Here is a 19164-nt window from a genome sequence, read left to right on the forward strand (position 1 = left end):
CTAACATTGATTTTGTGACTTTTCAGCAGTTACCAGCAAAAATGTTTGTCTTTTACAGCCTTTCATATTTTGAAAGACACCACCATTCAGTTCACACTGGAGAAAATTTCAGTTGATGAAGACAATCCATTTAACTGCCTTACCACAGATGAGCCCTATAAGAGAACAAGTTTACTGAGCATTGAGGGGAAATTTGTCAATCCTGTTCAGGTACAATATAAATCTTAGTAAATGGGTGACATTCCAAGATAAAGATTAAGTTGAAAACTAGTACTCTTTTTCTTTTTTTTTTTAGAAATGCAGTTATTTAGTTGATGCAGCTTGGCATTTACTCCGTTTTTGAAATAGTATGACGGTACTTGCTGTTTGTCAACTGTAATTATTCGACTTTCTGGAAATAGGTGTTCCTTTGCAAGCCTGTGTATGAGCAAGTCCTCCAGACGCTAGACAACCTCACCTTGATTGAGGAGCAACGCGCTACACCCAGTCAGCCACCAACGCCCCCACCTCCAACCCCCTCATCCTCCAAACCTCACCGCTTCCCTGACCCTCAGGGAGGGTTGTTTGTCAGGGATCCACCCAATGTCACCCTCTCATACTCGTCCTTTTCCTCTCCTCTGCCACTGGAGTCTCACAGACCATCTCTTCAAACCCCCTCATTCACTCAGGTGAGAGCCACATTTCGGGTGGCCGAGCTGCAAGTCCACCTTAGTGCTGACCTCACCCAGGGTTCCCAGGGCCTGGTCAGTCTACGCTTCCAAGACTTGGAGGGAGACTTCACCAAAGACCACCCCCATTCGCTTGCAGTCCAGCTTGCCCTGCGTTCGCTGCTTATGGAGGACCTCCTGGAACAAAACCCTGAGTCCAAGTACAAGCATTTAATGGTGTCTCGTGGAGCTCCCAAACCTTCAACCTTCAGTCCTAAGGAATACTTGTCACAAAGCTGCCCATCCACATCCAATGCCCTGTATCCCGACATGCCACGCTCTCTGCCTGCCCACATGGAGGAGGCTCAGAATGTCTTCCAGCTTTACCAAAGACACCCCAACACCCCCACACCTATTAGTCACAAGACCAAGAATGATCCAGCTTGTCCCAGTACTCCACCACCTTCTCCAACCCATCACATGCCCCCCTCAAACCCCCCTCCAGACTTTGACGACTCTCTTGTGCACATCAGCCTGCTACTGGTTGACCGGCGCCACCCAGAATTCAAATCACGTTATGGCAGTGTGGAACGAAGTGTGGACGTTGACTTCAATTGCTTGGATGTTTTGATCACATTGCAGACCTGGGTGGTTATCCTGGACTTTTTTGGAATTGGTTCCACTGCCAATAACCATGCACTGAAGACGCCCACAGCGTTGTCTCAGGATGTGCCTCAGCATTTCCTGTATGAGCCAGACATAAGTGCTGACACTGTGAGAGAGGAGGTAACCGAGGTAATCAACACAAAGCTGGATCTCAAGGTAAGTCACTGGGCATTACCATCCTTGTTAGAGATGCTTGTCTGGCTGAACAGTACATGTGTATATCATCCTGACTTACATCAGGATGAAGTTTAGCTGTCAAGCGAAACATGTTCCTGTGGGGTACAAGAAAAGTTTGAATAAGAAAAGAACAAAGATGATTTTTTTTTACTTTAAGATTTAGTATCTATTTTGGTGCTCTTCCATTTAGAGATATTTCGGTTTGGTTTTAATAAGACTTTGCCAGTGGCACTTCAGAATGGGTTTGTCTGCCAATGCAAGTTTATTGTCTTAGGGAGATGTGATCATTTGTTCATTTGTCTGCCCATCTTTCACATGGGATATCTCAGACAATATCAACTGCATTTTTATAAAACTTTGACAAATGGACATGTCACCATTGGGTTTTGTTTTGTTTTTTGGGAGGGGGGGGGGCATTTTAAACCTTGGCCTGTTTGCTCAAAGGGGAGTGATACATCACTTACCTAATTTACCCATATATGACAAAATCAAATTTCAACAACATCAAATTACACTCAGTATTTTTGACAATTTTCTATGGGTCTCCTAGTGGTGTTGGCTGTCATAATGAGTATTAGTGTTTGACATAACTCCTCTCCTCTGAATCTGTGACGTTGTCAAAGTTGTTATAAAAAGAATGAAACGGGCGTCCGGGTAGTGTAGCGGTCTATCCCGTTGCCTGCCAGCACGGGGATAACGGGTTTGAATCCCCGTGTTACCTCCGGCTTGGTCAGATGTCCCTACAGACACAATTGGCTGTGTCTGCGGGTGGGAAGCCAGATGTGGGTATGTGTCCTGGTCGCTGCACTAGCGCCTCCTCTGGTCGGTTGGGGCGCCTGTCCGGGGGGGGGGGGGCTGGGTGGAATAGCGTGATCCACCCACGCGCTACGTCCCCCTGGTGAAACTCCTCACTGTCAGGTGAAAAGAAGCGGCTGGCGACTCCACATGTATCGGAGGAGACGTGGTAGTCTGCAGCCCTCCTCGGATCAGCAGAGGGGGTGGAGCAGCAACCAGGACGGCTCGGAAGAGTGGGGTAATTGGCCAGATACAATTGGGGAGAAAAGTGGGGGGGGGGATCCGAAAAAAACGAAACAAGGATAAAACAAGAAAAGCAGGCTTGGTCAGCTGGTGGGTTGTTATACCAAAAGACAGTATTTACCATAAAAAGGTGTGAAGATGTAAAAGAATTATATAGTTTGCATAATTATTGAGATACTTTTGCAGTTATGGTGCCTGATTTTCTTTTTATGAATACATTTTTTATAGTTTTTACCAGAATTATGTTGTCTTAGAAAATATTATAGCAATATTAAAGTTAAATTCAGGCCCATACCTCATCACACCAATAAAAAAATGATGAATGTGTGTAGTTACAATATTTTAAAAAATGACTGAAGTGAGTGCCTCTGAAAATATTTCTCGATGTTTTTGCTCATAGGTTCATGCCCTCTCTCTTGTGCTGAATAAAAAAACCAATGAGCTTGCCAAAGCGAGTGTTTCCAAACTATCCGCTCATCTGGAAATGATGGGTGTGTAAAAGATGAAATAATTACAATATCTCTGCATACACAAAATGGTAAGACCAAACAAAACTGAACAGGTAAGGTTTTTTTGTAACTAGACTTTGTCTTGTTTGTCTTATTTTAGATGGTGATCTGGCATTGCAAGGGAGTCTGGGAAGTTTGTCTCTGAGTGACTTAACCCCACATGGTGACCTCTACCGAGAGCGCTTTACCACACAGGGAGGGGAGGCCCTGGTCTTCAACATCCATAAGTATGCATCCCTGATTTTATTAAAGGACATTTATTTGACACATTACTTCAGTCAGAAACAGATGGATGAAATATTCTTCGTTTTTTATAAGATGAGAATGTAGGAATGTAGCATGGATGTTAGGGGTGTAGAAAAAAGCATATAGGATATCTGAGGCATTGCTTGACGCTTCCTTTTGGAAATGTTTTCTTAAATTGATCCTGCAGCACTTTCAAGTAGCTCAAGACCCATTCCAGTGACCCCAAAATTGTTGGGAAAGCACCGTGAATATGCAATAAGTCAGTTTGCCATGGTTTTATCTTTGTTTTCATTAGACATGATTAAGGAGTCATTAGGCCGTAAGGCCAAACCAGGGATGGACATTATCATCAGAGTAGATTAAGAGAATGGCATTCGCTGTCTACGTCGCATAGCCTAGTCAGCGTGTTGGATGCAGGAGAAATGGGCAGGAGTAAAGACCTGAGTAACTTTGACAAAGGTCAAATTGTTATGGCCAGACGACTGGGTAAGAGCAGCTCTGAAACAGCAAGGCTTGTGGGGTACTCCTGGTCAGTAGTGGTGAGTACCTACCAGCAGTGGTCCGAGGAAGAACACACCACAAACCGGCCACAGGGTGTTGGCCGCCCAAGGCTCATTCATGCGCGAGGGCAACAAAGGCTATGCTGTCTGGTCTGAACCGACAGAAGGTCTACTGTGGCACAAGTCATAGAAAGTTTTGATGATGTTACAGGAGGAATGTTTCACAACATCTACAGCAAGTGGTTACAAGCCTCAAAAAAATACAAAATGTTGCTGTAAAGTCAGTATCGAGCATACAGAGATTTACCCTTGTACCTACAAAGCTCACAGACAAAAACTGAATATGTGTACAATCTCCTGTTAAATGATATTTTAATGTTAAATTCCCTTTTCCGACTTCAGTATTTCAGATTGTACATGAACCTCGCTGGTATTGGTATCCACCTATATAAAGAAAAAAAAATCATCAACCTCTTTCCTTCATCTCGTGTAGATATGGTGAGCCTGACCCTTGCATGGAACGGGAATGCGATATCAAAGTGTCGCTGCAGATGGCCTCTGTGCAGTACGTCCACACCCAGCGCTTCCAGGCAGAGGTGGTAGCATTCATCCAACACTTCACCCAGTTACAGGACGTCTTAGGCAGACAGAGAGCAGCAATGGAAGGCCAAGCTGTGAGTGGCACCTTGGGTTGTTATTTTCTGTTTTTGGACTCAAATATATTTGATTCCCCAAGCAGAACACTGTCTCTCCAGGTTGCATGGATGAGTGTTTTTGTTCAGTTGTGTAATGGTTGCAATGCAAACAGAAGTATTCATGTCTAAATGTTGTCAAATGCCTCAGATACTGAATATAGACCTGCAAGATATGGTTTTTATTTTAGTTGATCATTTTTCTCTATTAAGATTTCATTTCCCCATGGGGCATCCGGGTAGCGTAGCGGTCTATTCTGTTGCCTACCAACACAGGGATCGCTGGTTTGAATCCCTGTGTTACCTCTGGCTTGGTCGGGCATCCCTCCAGACCCAATTGACCATGTCTGCGGGTGGGAAGCCGGATGTGGGTATGTGTCCTGGTGGCTGCACTAGTGCCTCCTCTGATCAGTCAGGGCGCCTGTTCAAGGGGGAGGGAGAACTGGGGGGAATGGCGCGATCCTCCCATGTGCTACATCCCCCTGGTGAAACTCTTCACTGTCAGGTGAAAAGAAGTGGCTGCCGACTCCACATGGAGGAGGCATGTGGTAGTCTGCAGCCCTCCCCGGATCGGCAGAGGGGGTGGAGCAGCAACTGGGACAGCTCGGAAGAGTGGGGTAATTGGCCAGATATAATTGGGGAGAAAAAGGGGTAAAAAAAAAAAAAGGATTTAATTTCCCCTCTTCAGTGGCCGTCCGTAACTTTCCATCCTCTACTGATTTATTTTGTCTTGCCTCCAGGCTCCCAAGACCCTGTGCTTGTTTGTATAAGGTGATGTTTCTCAGCCCTGTTAAGTGGCAGGTGATATATTGGTAGAAAGAGTAGAAAAGAGTGCAGCGATAGAGTTGTCATCTGCTGCAGTTCCGGGTAAAAAAGACCGAAATAAATAATTTATAAAAGCTGTTTTGGAGCCAACTCCTGCTATCTCGTGTAAACTCTCGATAGCACTTTTTCTAGGGACAAGATTAACATGTGCAGGGCTGCTTTACTGTCCCCACTCAGATGTACGTGCATTTATTTACACCTTTGAGTAGAAACACGGAAGAGGGGATTTAGAGAAAATCGAGTACAGCAAACTCCCGACAGAAGGAAATCCAACCAAACAAAGATAACACGGAACTTTTTGGAAACCGGCAAGTCCTCTATCAGATTGACTTTTTCTTTTAATTCAAAAAGACGGACCTAGAACATAAAACGATAAGATTTGTCGAGTAGCTGTCATCACTATCTTTTGGCCAGTGTCCAACCTGAAGGAGCACAGGGTCAGCTGGCCATCTCATATTAATCATTGCCCAGTTTCCAAAACAAACCTTCATTTACACCATTACTTTGTCTTCAGGCAGTTTATTTACAGACCTTCCTCCGGTCCTCTGCCACCGAAAGCCTTGTCACTGGGCTTACAAACGTGTATCAAGTAATGCTGTCAGGTTTATGAAGATAACAAAGCAGCAAAAAAGATATTTCTATTTCTTTAAGTGTTAGACTGTCACGAATAAACATAGAGATCTGCATATCTTCCTGATAGATCAGAAATGAAGCACTAATAAGCTCGTGGACAAATGGTGATACTGTTGGTTCTAAGTCATTTGAATTCTTTTCTGCATAACTACTTCAGCATTTTCCTTATAGTCCAATGTGAAATTGGTTTCTAACAGGCGTTTAGTGGCTGGATGTGTCATATCCTAGCCAAGATTTAGTTCTAATATGTTCTCTTGCTCTGCTTTGATTAAAAACATGGGGCATGTAAAGATGTATTGTACAATTCCTTGTATAAGCACAGGTTGGAAACCAAACCCATATTTTTACTGTTTCCTTTCTCTCTTTTCTGCTCTCTTCTTTTTCTCTACCTCCCTAATATCACTCCTCTCTCTCTCACTGCTCTGTTTTATAAAAACCAAATGACTTTAGGTGCATGAGCATCCTCAGAGAGCCTCCCGTGTGTTACTGGACATTGAAGCCGGTGCCCCGGTGCTCGTCATCCCAGAGAGCTCCCGCTCACCTCGGGTCATCGTGGCAAACCTCGGCCAGCTGCGCGTGCGCAACTCTTTTCTACCAGCTGGCACACATGGTACCTTCTCACTTCAAGATAAGGTAGAGAAACTTACCATGGTACATGCCTTTTTCCCTTCTCTGGTGAGTCCCACCGGCACTCTCTTTGTCTGTGCAGTGACCCTGTCCTTCTGCACCACCAGAGGTGTAAAACCCAGGTCCACAAAGTCGGACCTCACCATATGTTTGCTCCAGCCATGTACTAAACCAGATTATTTCACTAAATACTTTGCTCTACCTAAATGAAGAGTAGTATTGATTGGAATCAGCTGATTTAGTGCATAAGTGCAGCAAATACATGGTTAGGACCGGACCTGGTTCTTCCACGTCTGGTCACCACCTGGTTTTGCTGTGTCCAGTTAGGCATGAAATGCAGTTGCATAGGTTTTAGAAGAGGCAAATGTCTAGACTGGTGTTTCCCAAACTTTTTTTTTCTGGAGACCCACTTTTTAAAAATGACAAACCAACGTGACCCAATTCACAATAGGCCATATCTATAAATCATGAGAAGAGCGAGTTTGTGCATAAATGAACGTTCCTGACCATTTTTACTGCAACTTCCGCATCACTTTATCTACTACTACTTTCGGCTGTTCCTGTTAGGGGAGTCACAGGAAGTAACTAACATCTTAAAGCAAAGTAAATTAAAGTAATGTAAGTAATTTTCCTTTAACAAAGGAAGTAAGTAACAGTAAGTAACTACAGTGCATCCGGAAAGTATTCACACCCCTTCACTTTCCCCACATTTTGTTATGTTACAGCCTTATTCCAAAATGGATTAAATTCCTTTTTTTTCTCATCAATCTACACACAATACCCCATAATGACAAAGTGAAAAAGGTTTTGTAGAAATGTTTGCAAATTTATTAAAAATAAAAAACTGGAATATTGCATGTACATAAGTATTCACACCCTTTGCTATGGCATTCAAAATTGAGATCAGGTTCATCCTGTTTCCACTGATCATCCTTGAGATGTTTCTACATCTTGATTGGAGTCCAACTGTAGTAAATTCAATTGACTGGACATGATTTGGAAAGGCACACACCTGTCTATATAAGGTCCCTCTGTTGACAGTGCATGTCAGAGCAGAAACCAAGCCATGAAGTCAAAGGAATTGTCTGTGGACCTCCGAGACAGGATTGTATCGAGGCACAGATCTGGGGAAGGGTACAAAAAAATTTCTACAGCTTTGAAGGTCCCGAAGAGCACAGTGGTCTCCATCATTCATAAATGGAAGAAGTTTGGATCCACCAGGACTCTTCCTAGAGCTGGCCGCCCAGCCAAACTGAGCAATCGGGGGAGAAGGGCCTTGGTCAGAGAGGTGACCAAGAACCCGATGGTCACTCTGACAGAGCTCCAGCGTTCCTCTGTGGAGATGGGAGAACCTTCCAGAAGGACAACCCTCTCTGCAGCACTCCACCAATCAGGCCTTTATGGTAGAGTGGTCAGACGGAAGCCTCTGCACAGTAAAAGGCACATGACAGCCCGCTTGGAGTTTGCCAGAAAGCACCTAAAGGATTCTCAGACCATGAGAAACAAGATTCTCTGGTCTGATGAAACCAAGATTGAACTCTTTGGCCTGCATGTCAAATGTCACCTCTGGAGGAAACTAGGCACCTCTCATCACCTTGCTAATACCATCCCTACAGTGAAGCATGGTGGTGGTAGCATCATGCTGTGGGGATGTTTTTCAGCGGTAGGAACTGGGAAACTCGTCAGGATCGAGGGAAAGATGAATGGAGCAAAGTACAGAGAGATCCTTGATGAAAACCTGCTCCAGAGCGCTCAGGACCTCAGACTGGGGCAAAGGTTTACCTTTCAACACAACAACGACCCTAAGCACACAGCCAAGACAACGAAGGAGTGGCTTCGGGACAAGTCTGTGAATGTCTTTGAGTGGCCCAGCCAGAGCCCAGACTTGAACCCCGTTGAACATCTCTGGAAAGACCTGAAAATAGCTGTGCAGCGACGCTCCCCATCTAACCTTACAGAGCTTGAGAGGATCTGCAGAGAAGAATGAGAGAAATACCCCAAATATAGGTGTGCCAAGCTTGTAGTTTCATACCCAAGAAGACTTGAGGCTGTAATCGCTGCCAAGGGTACCTCAACCAAGTACTGAGTAAAGGGTGTGAATACTTATGTGCATGCAATATTTCAGTTTTTTATTTTTAATAAATTTGCAAAAATGTCTACAAAACCTTTTTCGCTTCGTCATTATGGGGTATTGTATGTAGATTGATGAGAAAGAAAAGGAATTTAATCCATTTTGGAATAAGGCTGTAACATAACAAAATGTGGGGAAAGTGAAGGGGTGTGAATACTTTACGGATGCACTGTAAGTAAGGAGGTAAGTAAGTAGGAAGGAGTCCCATTAGGAGTTGCAGCCAGCTTAGTGCCGGTCCCAAGCCCGGATAAATGGGGAGGGTTATGTCAGGAAGTGCATCCAGCGTAAAATCTTTGCCAAATCAAATATGCGGATCATAAGTCAGATTTCTATCATTTTATGTTATTTTGAATAGGTAAACAAGCCATTTCAAAGAGATATACATTTGATAAATCACAAGTTCGTTATATGCACGTTATTGAAAACATAGACATGTTAAATACTTTGTAAATGAGACCAAATAAATGCATTTAGGCAAAGTTAACAGGCTATCACGCCAACGAGCTCCCTCATGTGGGTTAAAGGTGTACTGCAGGTAGAAATCTTAAATAAAAGACTATGGAAGAAATGCTGCAAATATATTTGGCGACCCAAATAAAATCTCCTGCGAGCCACCTGTGGGCCGCAACCCAGTCTCTGGGAATGACTGGTCTAGACCACAAGGCCACCATAATGTTTTTAGTTTTGGAATGGTAAAATGCTTTGCCTTGTCAGCAAAATGAATCATTTCTGACCTAAGGACCACTATAATGAGAACTTTAATCTGAGATATACTGATGAGCCAAAACATGACTACCTGCTTAATATGCTGTTGGTCCTCCATGTGCCACCAAAACAGTGTTGAACCAATAAGGCATGGACTCTACAAGACCCCTGAAGGTGTCTGGTGGTGTCTGGCACCCAAACATTAGCAGCAGATCCTTCCTTCAAGTCCTGTAAGTTGCGAGGTGGAGCCCCTGTGGATTAGTTTGTCAGTCCAGTATATCCCACAGATGCTCAATCTGATTGAGATCTGGAGAATTTGGAGGCCATGGCAACACCTTGAACAACACTTCATCATGTTCCTCAAACCATTCCCGAACAATGTTTGCAGTGTAGCAGGTGCATTATCCTGCTGAAAGAGGTCATTGCCATCAGGGAATACCATTGCCATGAAGGGGTGTACCTGGTATGCAACAATGTTTAGGTAGATGGCACGTGTCAAACTGACGTCCACATGAATGGCTAGAGCCAGGGTTTTCCTGCAGAACATTTCCCAGAGCATCACACTCCCTTCACCAGCTTGTCCTATCCCCACAGTGCATACGGATGCCATCATCTTCCCAAGTAAATGGTGCACACATACACAGCCGTCTCCCTGATCTAAAAGAAAACGGGACTCATCGGACCAGGCAACCTTCCTCAACTGCTCCAACGTCCAGTTTTGACACTCGTGTGCCCATTGTAGGTGCTTTTGCTGGTGGACAGGGTCCACCATGGGGACTCTGACCGGTCTACGGCTACGCAGCCCATACACAGCAGAGTACGAAGCACTTTGTATTGTGACACATTCTTCCCGTAACCATCATTAAAATTTTCTCTGACTTGTGCCACATTAAACCTTCTGTCAGTTCAGACCAGACGACATAGCCTTCGTTGACCTTATGCGTCGATGACCCTTAGGCGCCCATCACCTTGTCGCTGGTTTGTGGTTTGCCCCTCCTTGGACCACTGTTGGTAGGTACTCAGGTACTCATCACTGCTGACCGGGAGCACCCCACAAGCTTTGCCGTTTCAGAGATGCTCTAACCCAATCGTCTGGTCATAACAATTTGGCCCTTGTCAAAGTCTCTCAGGTCTTTACTCCTGCCCATTTCTCCTGCATCCAACACATTGACTACAACTACCCTTTCTTTCAAAAATACTTGAGCGGTCTTTAACCAAGTCATGGTCTTTAACCAAGTCTCCGAATTCCTTTTTGAGAACAATCTGTATGATCTGAACCAGTCTGGCTTTAAGTGGGGTCACTCTACTGAGACTGCACTCCTGTTGGTAATAGAATCCCTGCGTTTGGCTAGAGCTGCAGGTCAGTCCTCAGCTTTATTGCTGCTAGATCTGTTAGCTGCCTTTGACACAGTTAACCACCAAATCCTCCTCTCCGCACTCACTGAGCTTGGTATCTCAGGATCTGCCCTTCGCTGGGTCAAGTTCAACCTCTCGGGAAGATTTTTTAGAGTATCTTTGAGGGGAGAAGTGTCCAAACCGCACAGCTTATCCACAGGGGTACCTTAAGGGTCAGTGCTCGGTCCCCTCCTGTTCTCAATATACACCTCCTCACTTGGTGCAATCATCCACCCCCATGATTTCTCATACCATTGCTATGCTAATGATACCCAGCTCTTCCTATCATTCCCGCCAGATGACTTCACAGTCTCAGCACGGATATCATCATGCCTTGCTGATATCGCTGCATGGATGAAAGAACACCACCTTCAGCTTAACCTATCTAAGACTAAGCTCCTTGTCATCCTAGCCAGTCCGTCCTTACAACAACAGATCAACATCCAGCTTGGATCAACCCAACTCATGCCCACAAAGTCTGCATGAAACCTGGGTATCATGATTGATGACCAACTAACCTTTAAAGTTCACGTGGCTTTGATTGCTCGATCATGCCGATATGCCCTATACAACATCAGGAAAATTAGACCCTACCTGTCTGAGCATACAGCACAATTCTTGGTACAGGCTCTTGTTATAGCACACATTGACTACTGCAACTCCTTACAGGCAGGTTTCTCTGCATGCACTTTCAAACCTCTGCAAATGATCTAGAATGTGGCAGTGCGTCTGGTGTTCAACCAGCCCAAAACAGTACATGTCACTCTGTTGTTCATATCCCTCCACTGGCTGCCAGTTGCTGCCCGCATCAAATTCAAAACCTTAATGCTCACTTACAAACAGCAACTAAAATGGCTCCCGCCTACCTGAACTCCCTCATTTAGGTCTACACTCAGTCTTGCTCACTACACTCTGCCAATTAAAGGCACCTGGGACTTCCGCCACAACGGGGCCCTAAGTCACTAGCCAGACTCTTCTCATCTGTAGTTCCCCGGTGGTGGAATGGGTTACCAAACTCCATTCGATCTGCTGAGTCCCTCTCCATATTTAAGAAGAAGCTAAAGACCCAGCTCTTTCTCGAGCACCTCCACGCCTGATGGTCTTAAAAAAAAAATGCTTCTATGCACCTTCTCCTTTGTGCACTGCTTGTTGACACCTATATCCTATAGGACTTGAACCTAGTTTTTTTTTTTTTTACATTTACTTGCGTTGTCGCTTCCTGACTAGATCCTTGCTTGTGTTGTATTAGCTCTCAGATGTATGTCACTTTGGATAAAAGCATCTGCGAAATGAAATTGTAAATACCATCTAATCTACCCAGACCTTGACATATGCCCTTGTTTAGAGATGATCAGCATTCTTCAGTTTACCTGGGAGTGGTCATAATATTTGGCTCATCATTGTATGTCGCAGTTTTCTGCCTATGTGCTGTGGATAAGGTTTTATGATGACTTTCCTTGGCACAAAGTTTGTGATGGGCTCTCTGTAGCCTTGTGTCTGTTCCTTAAGGTTGTCACATGTACATACCCCTCAACACTTAAGGTTCAACCATAGTATTGAGATTATCATCCATGCTCCCTCAGCCTTGCTATTGACAACCAAATAGTTTGATATCGTCAATGAAGTCTGGAATTCAGTAAGTTGTTCCTGAAAATGTTTCAGAAGTTTAGACAGATGGAAAATGCTTTCTGAATTACAGGGCTCCCTGGGCTTTACATTGGATGATCATCTTTTAGCCATTCAATTCTTCAAAATCCTTTTTATTAGTGTTTTTTTTTTCTTTCTGGTTTTACAAAAATATTGTGGTGTATAAAGGATGAGAAATTTGGTTTTATTGTATTAGTATTTCACCTGCATCCTGTCTTGTCTGTGAAGAATTTAATATTGCATGGAAATTCATACAAGGATCCATCACATTACAAGGTACCACGGCATGCTTTTGCTTTGGTTTGAAATAGAGTTGTGATGATACCACGATTTCACCAAACACCAAGTATCCTGATACCACAACTATCAATACCGACAACTACACAATTTAAAATTCAGTTTTCCTTTTAGCAGCTCTTTCGTAAGTTTGTCTTATAAAATATATCATTATTGAAGTACATGTTTTGTTGTTTTGTTAAGACTACCGGTAATGAACCATGAATTTATATACAGTTGACAGGCAAATTTTTCACAATCTTTGTTCATAGAGGTGTTGTGTTTGGTATCACAATGCTTTGGTGCTGAGCTATATTGCAATACTTGTTTGAAGTTTGAGTTTTGTTGTTTGCACTGGTCACTCTTGATCATTTTTTTTCCCTCACTGTGGTTTTGTGTATCCATTCAAATTGGAGACATTGTTTTGTTTTTTGTTTTTTTGTTTTTTGCAAATAAATTCTTTCATCAAGTTTCTATGATACAGCCAGTAAGCAGTTTACCTGTTGGTGTCCCATATTTAGTGATCAGTTGTACAGATGTAAATCCTGTGAAGAGGATTCTGTGCTGGCTTGTTCAGCCTACTTAATAATCACAGGGTGCTAAATATGTAGAATACACTGATCAGAACTTATTAGTGAAAAGCAGGTACATTGTTTCAGTACTGTTTGAGCTTGACTTGAACTTTGAATGTCAGTGTCCACTGTCTTGTATTATTTTGCCTCTGCTGACGGTTTAAGTTTGGAGACAATGCCGTCATTGATAACACCAGTGTAGACATATTATGTAATGTTGCTCACCTGACTACTGATGGATAAATGTACGCCTGTTTTCCAATCTCCAAAGGAACGTGCAAGCAGCACCCCTACCCAGAGTGTAGGTGGGACAGGTAATGAGGAGAAGCCTAAAAGCTGTGCCTCTAGAACCACCTCCTCCTCTGGCTTCACCCTGGGCAGGCCTCAGCCGTCTGAGATGTGGAGAAGTACTGATGAGGTCAGCCCCCACAGCCAAGGTGAGCTCACTGGAGACTTTGACTCCTGTCAAACAGGTCCGGAGAGAAGTACGATTCAGCAAGTATCTAAACAGTCAGGTCTGTTGATAGCAGCCAAGAACTGCTTAAAATTTGAAACTCTTTAATATATAATAAGATATACCAAGAATAAAAAAAATTCACATATAGCAACTTTTGATTTGATTAAGAAGCTTTTTATATAATCTGCCATTCATTTTTAACCTCTGAGGAAAAGTTGTAGTCTGTATATACAATGTTCATTTTGGTTATGTCCTCCCCCCTCCCCTCCAAAGACCATGTGTGCCTGTTGGATTGCATTGCCCTGGATCTGCAGGAGATGGATATCTTTGCTGCAGAGCGTTTGCCATCTCAGCTCCTGGACAATGGTGGAAAGCAGCCTACCAACTCCTCGGATCTCGTCTTTCCCTCTTACTCTATCCGTTGCACCAGAGACAGCCTACTCAAGGAACGTTGTCACCTGAAACTCAAAGTGGAACGTAACCTAGACAAGTAAGTCAGTATTTTTAAGTAATTCTCGTGAAGGCTACTTTGACTTACATTTAAGTACATTTTCCATAAAACAATCATGCTTTTACTCAAGTACAGGTTTTAGTACTCTACCTTGGCTATTACCAGTGTTTAAAAATGTATTGACCAAGAATTGGCCAGTGCTGTATCTCAATATTAGTTTCCGTGTCTGAACAATATACAACTAAACCATTCGTATTGGGTGATTGGACCAAACTATTGACACGTCTTTTTTTGTGCTCTATAAAGAAATATGTAATATCTAGCTCTAAGTGTAATGGTCAGAATGTCAAGTTGCTTAGCTTTAAGTATGGCTCTTGCCTCAGATTTTAATACTGGAAAAAAAAATCTGATATAATACCCTATTATAGCCTGGTGTTGTTCTGTTATATCATCTTAGTGTAAATATTTGACATTCTTTATGAACATATCTTGGGGGTGTGGGGGCAAAACCTATGTATGTATTTGCATGTGTGTATGCATTTGCTCATATCAGGGAGCTGAGCCATGCAGTGCCAGACATGTCCATCCACGGCAGCCTGTCATCAGTTCATTGCTTGCTGGACTTGGAACACTACCATCTGATCCGAGGGCTCCTGGAAAACAACCTTGGGGAGCCAATAGAGGAGTACCTCCGGCCCTACAACCTGCAGGACCCCAGCAGCTATGTGAGGACGGACAAAACCACAGCATCCCTCTTTTTCCCCTTTGTTTTGTACTGCTTTTACTCCAACCTTTTACTTTCACTATCCGTTTCTTTGGCTTAATCTTGTTTGCTTGTTCTGGTATAATTAATTTTTTCCTAAAAAATATGGGGACGGAAAGACCTTGGATTAATATAAAATATTCAATAAGGATTAAGAAGGCCCCTTTTTGTCTTCAAAAAGACCAGCTTTCCTAATGATTTTTTTCAAGCAAGCCCTGAACCTTGCATATTTGGTCAGACTTCCAAAATGGAAACCTTTAATTCTTTGAAGACTGAATGATGTTGAAATTGTGGTGGTCAAGAAAGAACAATTGTAGAGACTAATTAGTAAGGGGCCCAAGGCCTAGCCCTGTGGTCTACCACATGCAACATTTAACTCTGGAAATGTCATGATGTCACATTTCCAGAAGGAGACCAGGAAAGCCTGATTTTTTTTCTTAAATGACTGAAACCAGCAATTGGTCACTAATTAGTAAAGAGCCCCAAAAAGAGCATGACAAGTCGCCATCAGTGGCAGTAAAAGAGCCTTGCGGCGACCCTATTGACCATTTTGAAATGATGTTTGTTTCTTTAGTTGGCTTTGAAAACTCGTATAGGCATGTGATGATTGTTAAGCCTCCTTTTTTGAAGCTGAAACACTGTCATTTGGCTCTCAACATATTACACTTCTGCAGCCCCCTTTGTCATTGTGATTTAACATTTCAATATGCTTTTTTCCATAATTGTTTAATTGTTCATCTTATCTGTTTATGTTGTATTGACATGGTTCATTTGATTGTCTTCTTGACTAGATGTTGTGCTTTTCTATTTCCCTGCCTGCCCAACAGACCGTGTTAAGTGGTGATGTGTACACCAGCTTGTCCTTCCTGGTAGACATGATGGATGTTAGTCTGGAGCTTCTGGACAATCCCAAAGATGCTGGCCAAAAATATTCACTGGCCAGGTAGGGCTTATAAATCTCATTGTAATCTACTCTTGTCTTGTTATCCTTGGATAGACTCTTTAAAGCCCCTGATAATAGTTATCCACCCCACATCCCAAATATGCTTGGAATATTGGCACAAAATTTGTCTTTGTGTGAAAAGATGGAATTGTTTCTTTTTTTTCTTTCTATCCGGGTTCTATTTCAACAGTATCCTATTGGTGATGTCTCGATAATATTTTTTAGGAAGGCCTTTGCTTAATTTTTGCTCACAAACCCTTCTCAAAGGACTCTGTACTACTTATGAGCCCCCACCACCAGTATATTCACATTTTCCTTGGAAATACATGACTACATTCCTGATGCTCCCAGGGCTTCAGTCCAAGCTCAATAGAAACCTGTCTTGTTGTTGGTCAAAGTAAGCAACGAAAATCCTTGCCTTTGTATTTTTGACTTCCCCATTGGCAGTCTCAGATTCACAGAGAAGCAGCACTCAATGGGCCTCATTCATCAATTTTTTTGCACGTACAGATTTGTTCTTATGTACCCATGGAATTTTTTGAGCTCTCAAGATTGTCTGACAGTCAGCACAAAGCCTGATGGTTATTTGTAATTCTTTCCCCCTAACATCTATTGTCTACCTCTTGCCATGAGCAATCACCCAGGCTTGCAAAGACATCAGTGTTAGTCAATTGGTGTCTAAATTCAGGTGTCTAAATTGGTCTCTAAACATCAGGAAAGTTAGACCCTACCTGTCTGAACATGCAGCACAACTCCTGGTACAGGCTCTTGTTATATCACACATTGACTACTGCAACTCCTTACTGGCAGGTCTCTCTGCATGCACTTTAAAATCTCTGCAAATGATCCAGAATGCGGCGGTGCATCTGTCTTCAGCCAACCCAAAACAGCACATGTCACGCCGCTGTTCATATTCCTCCACTGGCTCCTAGTTGCTGCCCACATCAAATTCAGAACCTTAATGCTCACTTACAAAACAGCAACTAAAACGCCTCCCGCCTACCTGAACTCCCTCATTCAGGTCTACACTCAGTCCCGTTCACTACACTCTGCCAATGAAAGGCACCTGGCACTTCCGACACGATGGGGCCCTAAGTCACTAGCCAGACTCTTCTCTTCTGTAGTTCCCTGGTGGTGGAACGAGTTACCAAACGCCATTCGATCCCCTGAGTCCCTCTCCGTCCTTAAGAAGAAGCTAAAGACCCAGCTCTTTCTAGAACACCTCCACACCTGATGGTATAAAAAATAAAAAAAATAAAAAATCACTTATATGCACCCTATGCATTGCCTTTGTGCACTGCCTGTTGACACCTGTGTCCTATCAGACTTGAACGTAGTTTCTTGGCCCTTTCTTGCGTTGTTGTCTCCTGACTCGATCCTTGCTTGTGTTGTATTAACTCAGATGTACGTTGCTTTGGATAAAAGCGTCTGCTAAATGACATTGTAATTGTAAAATAATAATAAATTCAGGGGTTACCCATGTTTTACACTGGTCTCCGAGACAAACTTCAAGGCTAAAAAAAAAAAAGTTCCATTGGTGTGTGAGAACAAATTTGTACCTACGAACGATCGATGAATGAGGCCCAATGAGTGCACAGTGAGTTAGGCTGAATGGATTGGTGTTAAGTCAAAAGAAGGCATTTTGTTTTGTGTTGACCATTGGTATTAAGACTCCATCAGGCGGATAACTTGGATACTTATTGTCCTTTCATTAAGGTTTGATTTCATGAAGTCCAAGCTGCTCTTTGAGAGTTATTCCAATGGTTCCAAGTCTGTCAACCTGGTGTCTCACTCCCTCCTGGCCTACGACACACGATACAACGGGCCTAACAAGTACACTGGTGCAGGTGGCAGGACCAAGCACAATGTGTTTGACTGCATCCTCCAGCCCTCCAAAACAGGCACCAACCGCGCATCACTGCAGCTGGAACTGCATTACAGGTACCATTGGTATCTCTTAGGTCATTTTCAGGTTTTACATTGTTGGTTGTAAAACAATGAAGCGTTGTCCATTTTGGTAATTAAAAACAGAGTATTAGTTGGTGATTGAACCTCAGCCCTTATATAAAACTACTTCATAAACATTTATCTTTGATGCCAAGTTAGCTGTTTAATATATTCCCTCAGGTCCACGCGTGACTCCTCCTGCTTCACAATGGTCCTCAACAACCTGAGGGTCTTCCTCCTGTTTGACTGGCTCCAGTTAGTTCGCGACTTCCTGCACATGCCTGTGGAAAAGGGCTCAGATGATGCCCAGCCTCGCCAGCGCTGGCCCAGCAGCGGCAGTGACTCGGGTGCCGCCACTGGGGCCGTCATGCCCAAGACCGTTAAGACGGGTGTGGTGACCAAGAGGTCCACAGTGCCTGTCACTCAGGACCGCTATCTGGAGGTCAAGATCAATGTCACAGGTCAGAAAGTGACACCTACAAAATGTGAAGATGGAAAAGTTTTTATCTCATTTTGATGTAAATAACCATATTTTGTGTTTAATTGATCAGCTTGTGGGGCAGGAACAGGTCTCACTAGCCTTTAAGAAAATCATTACATCCCTTGTCTAAATTCAGCTTGACTAAAGAACAGTCATTCAATTCTGTTGTCTCAGCTTCTGATACTTCTGTCTTCATGCTCGTATAAAGTAAAGCTGTTTTTAAATCTGTGAGGAATTATTAGGTTGCATGTCGACTGAAAAGTTGTCAGTTTTAGTACATTTCAGATACTATAACCGGTTCAAAAAATGTACTTCCTCTTTCAAAGTTGGCTGTCATTTACTTTCATTCATTTCCAGTGCTAACCTCCCATATCAGGGCATTCCACCAGTTCCATTTAATAATAATAATAATAACAAAATCAATCTTATAAAGCGCTTTTTTAACACTCAAAGTCACTTTACAATGAACAACGGTGAAACAATTTATTATTCTGAAATTTATTTGTTCTGAAAGCATCTCCTGGGAGCCGCACTGTGGCTTCCCATTGCTCCTCATAGTAATAGAATATGTCATGGACAGTTTACAAATGCCATGTAAAAACACTAAACCACTTTCACACCACATGCCTCAGAAAACTTCTTGGTATAAAGTGGTATGACAAGATCCCTGACACAGAGGTTCTCACTCACTCAAGACTTCCAAGTATACACACCATCCTCATGCAATCACAGCTTCGTTGGGTGGGCCACATAGTTCGCATGCCAGACCACAGGCTACCAAAGAAACTGTTATAAGGTGAAGTCAAGCAAGGCAAATGCTCCCATGGTGGTCAAAA

At 43.1% G+C, this 19164-nt stretch overlaps 1 protein-coding gene across 1 annotated transcript in view; it reads left to right on the forward strand.

Annotated features, from left to right (window-relative positions):
* The window catches only part of vps13d (vacuolar protein sorting 13 homolog D), an 88680-nt gene that overhangs the window by 21278 nt on the left and 48238 nt on the right, over positions 1 to 19164 (forward strand). Inside the window, exons 20-31 of the mRNA XM_056275532.1 lie at positions 59 to 210; positions 402 to 1469; positions 2929 to 3019; positions 3138 to 3264; positions 4277 to 4457; positions 6384 to 6566; positions 13558 to 13723; positions 14017 to 14233; positions 14748 to 14919; positions 15785 to 15900; positions 17617 to 17841; positions 18028 to 18308. Of these exons, the coding sequence (XP_056131507.1) occupies positions 59 to 210; positions 402 to 1469; positions 2929 to 3019; positions 3138 to 3264; positions 4277 to 4457; positions 6384 to 6566; positions 13558 to 13723; positions 14017 to 14233; positions 14748 to 14919; positions 15785 to 15900; positions 17617 to 17841; positions 18028 to 18308 (2979 nt within the window). The remainder of the gene's footprint in view (positions 1 to 58; positions 211 to 401; positions 1470 to 2928; positions 3020 to 3137; positions 3265 to 4276; positions 4458 to 6383; positions 6567 to 13557; positions 13724 to 14016; positions 14234 to 14747; positions 14920 to 15784; positions 15901 to 17616; positions 17842 to 18027; positions 18309 to 19164) is intronic.

This window comes from Lampris incognitus, chromosome 2 (assembly GCF_029633865.1).
Source record: "Lampris incognitus isolate fLamInc1 chromosome 2, fLamInc1.hap2, whole genome shotgun sequence".
In the NCBI taxonomy this organism is placed as follows: domain Eukaryota; kingdom Metazoa; phylum Chordata; class Actinopteri; order Lampriformes; family Lampridae; genus Lampris; species Lampris incognitus.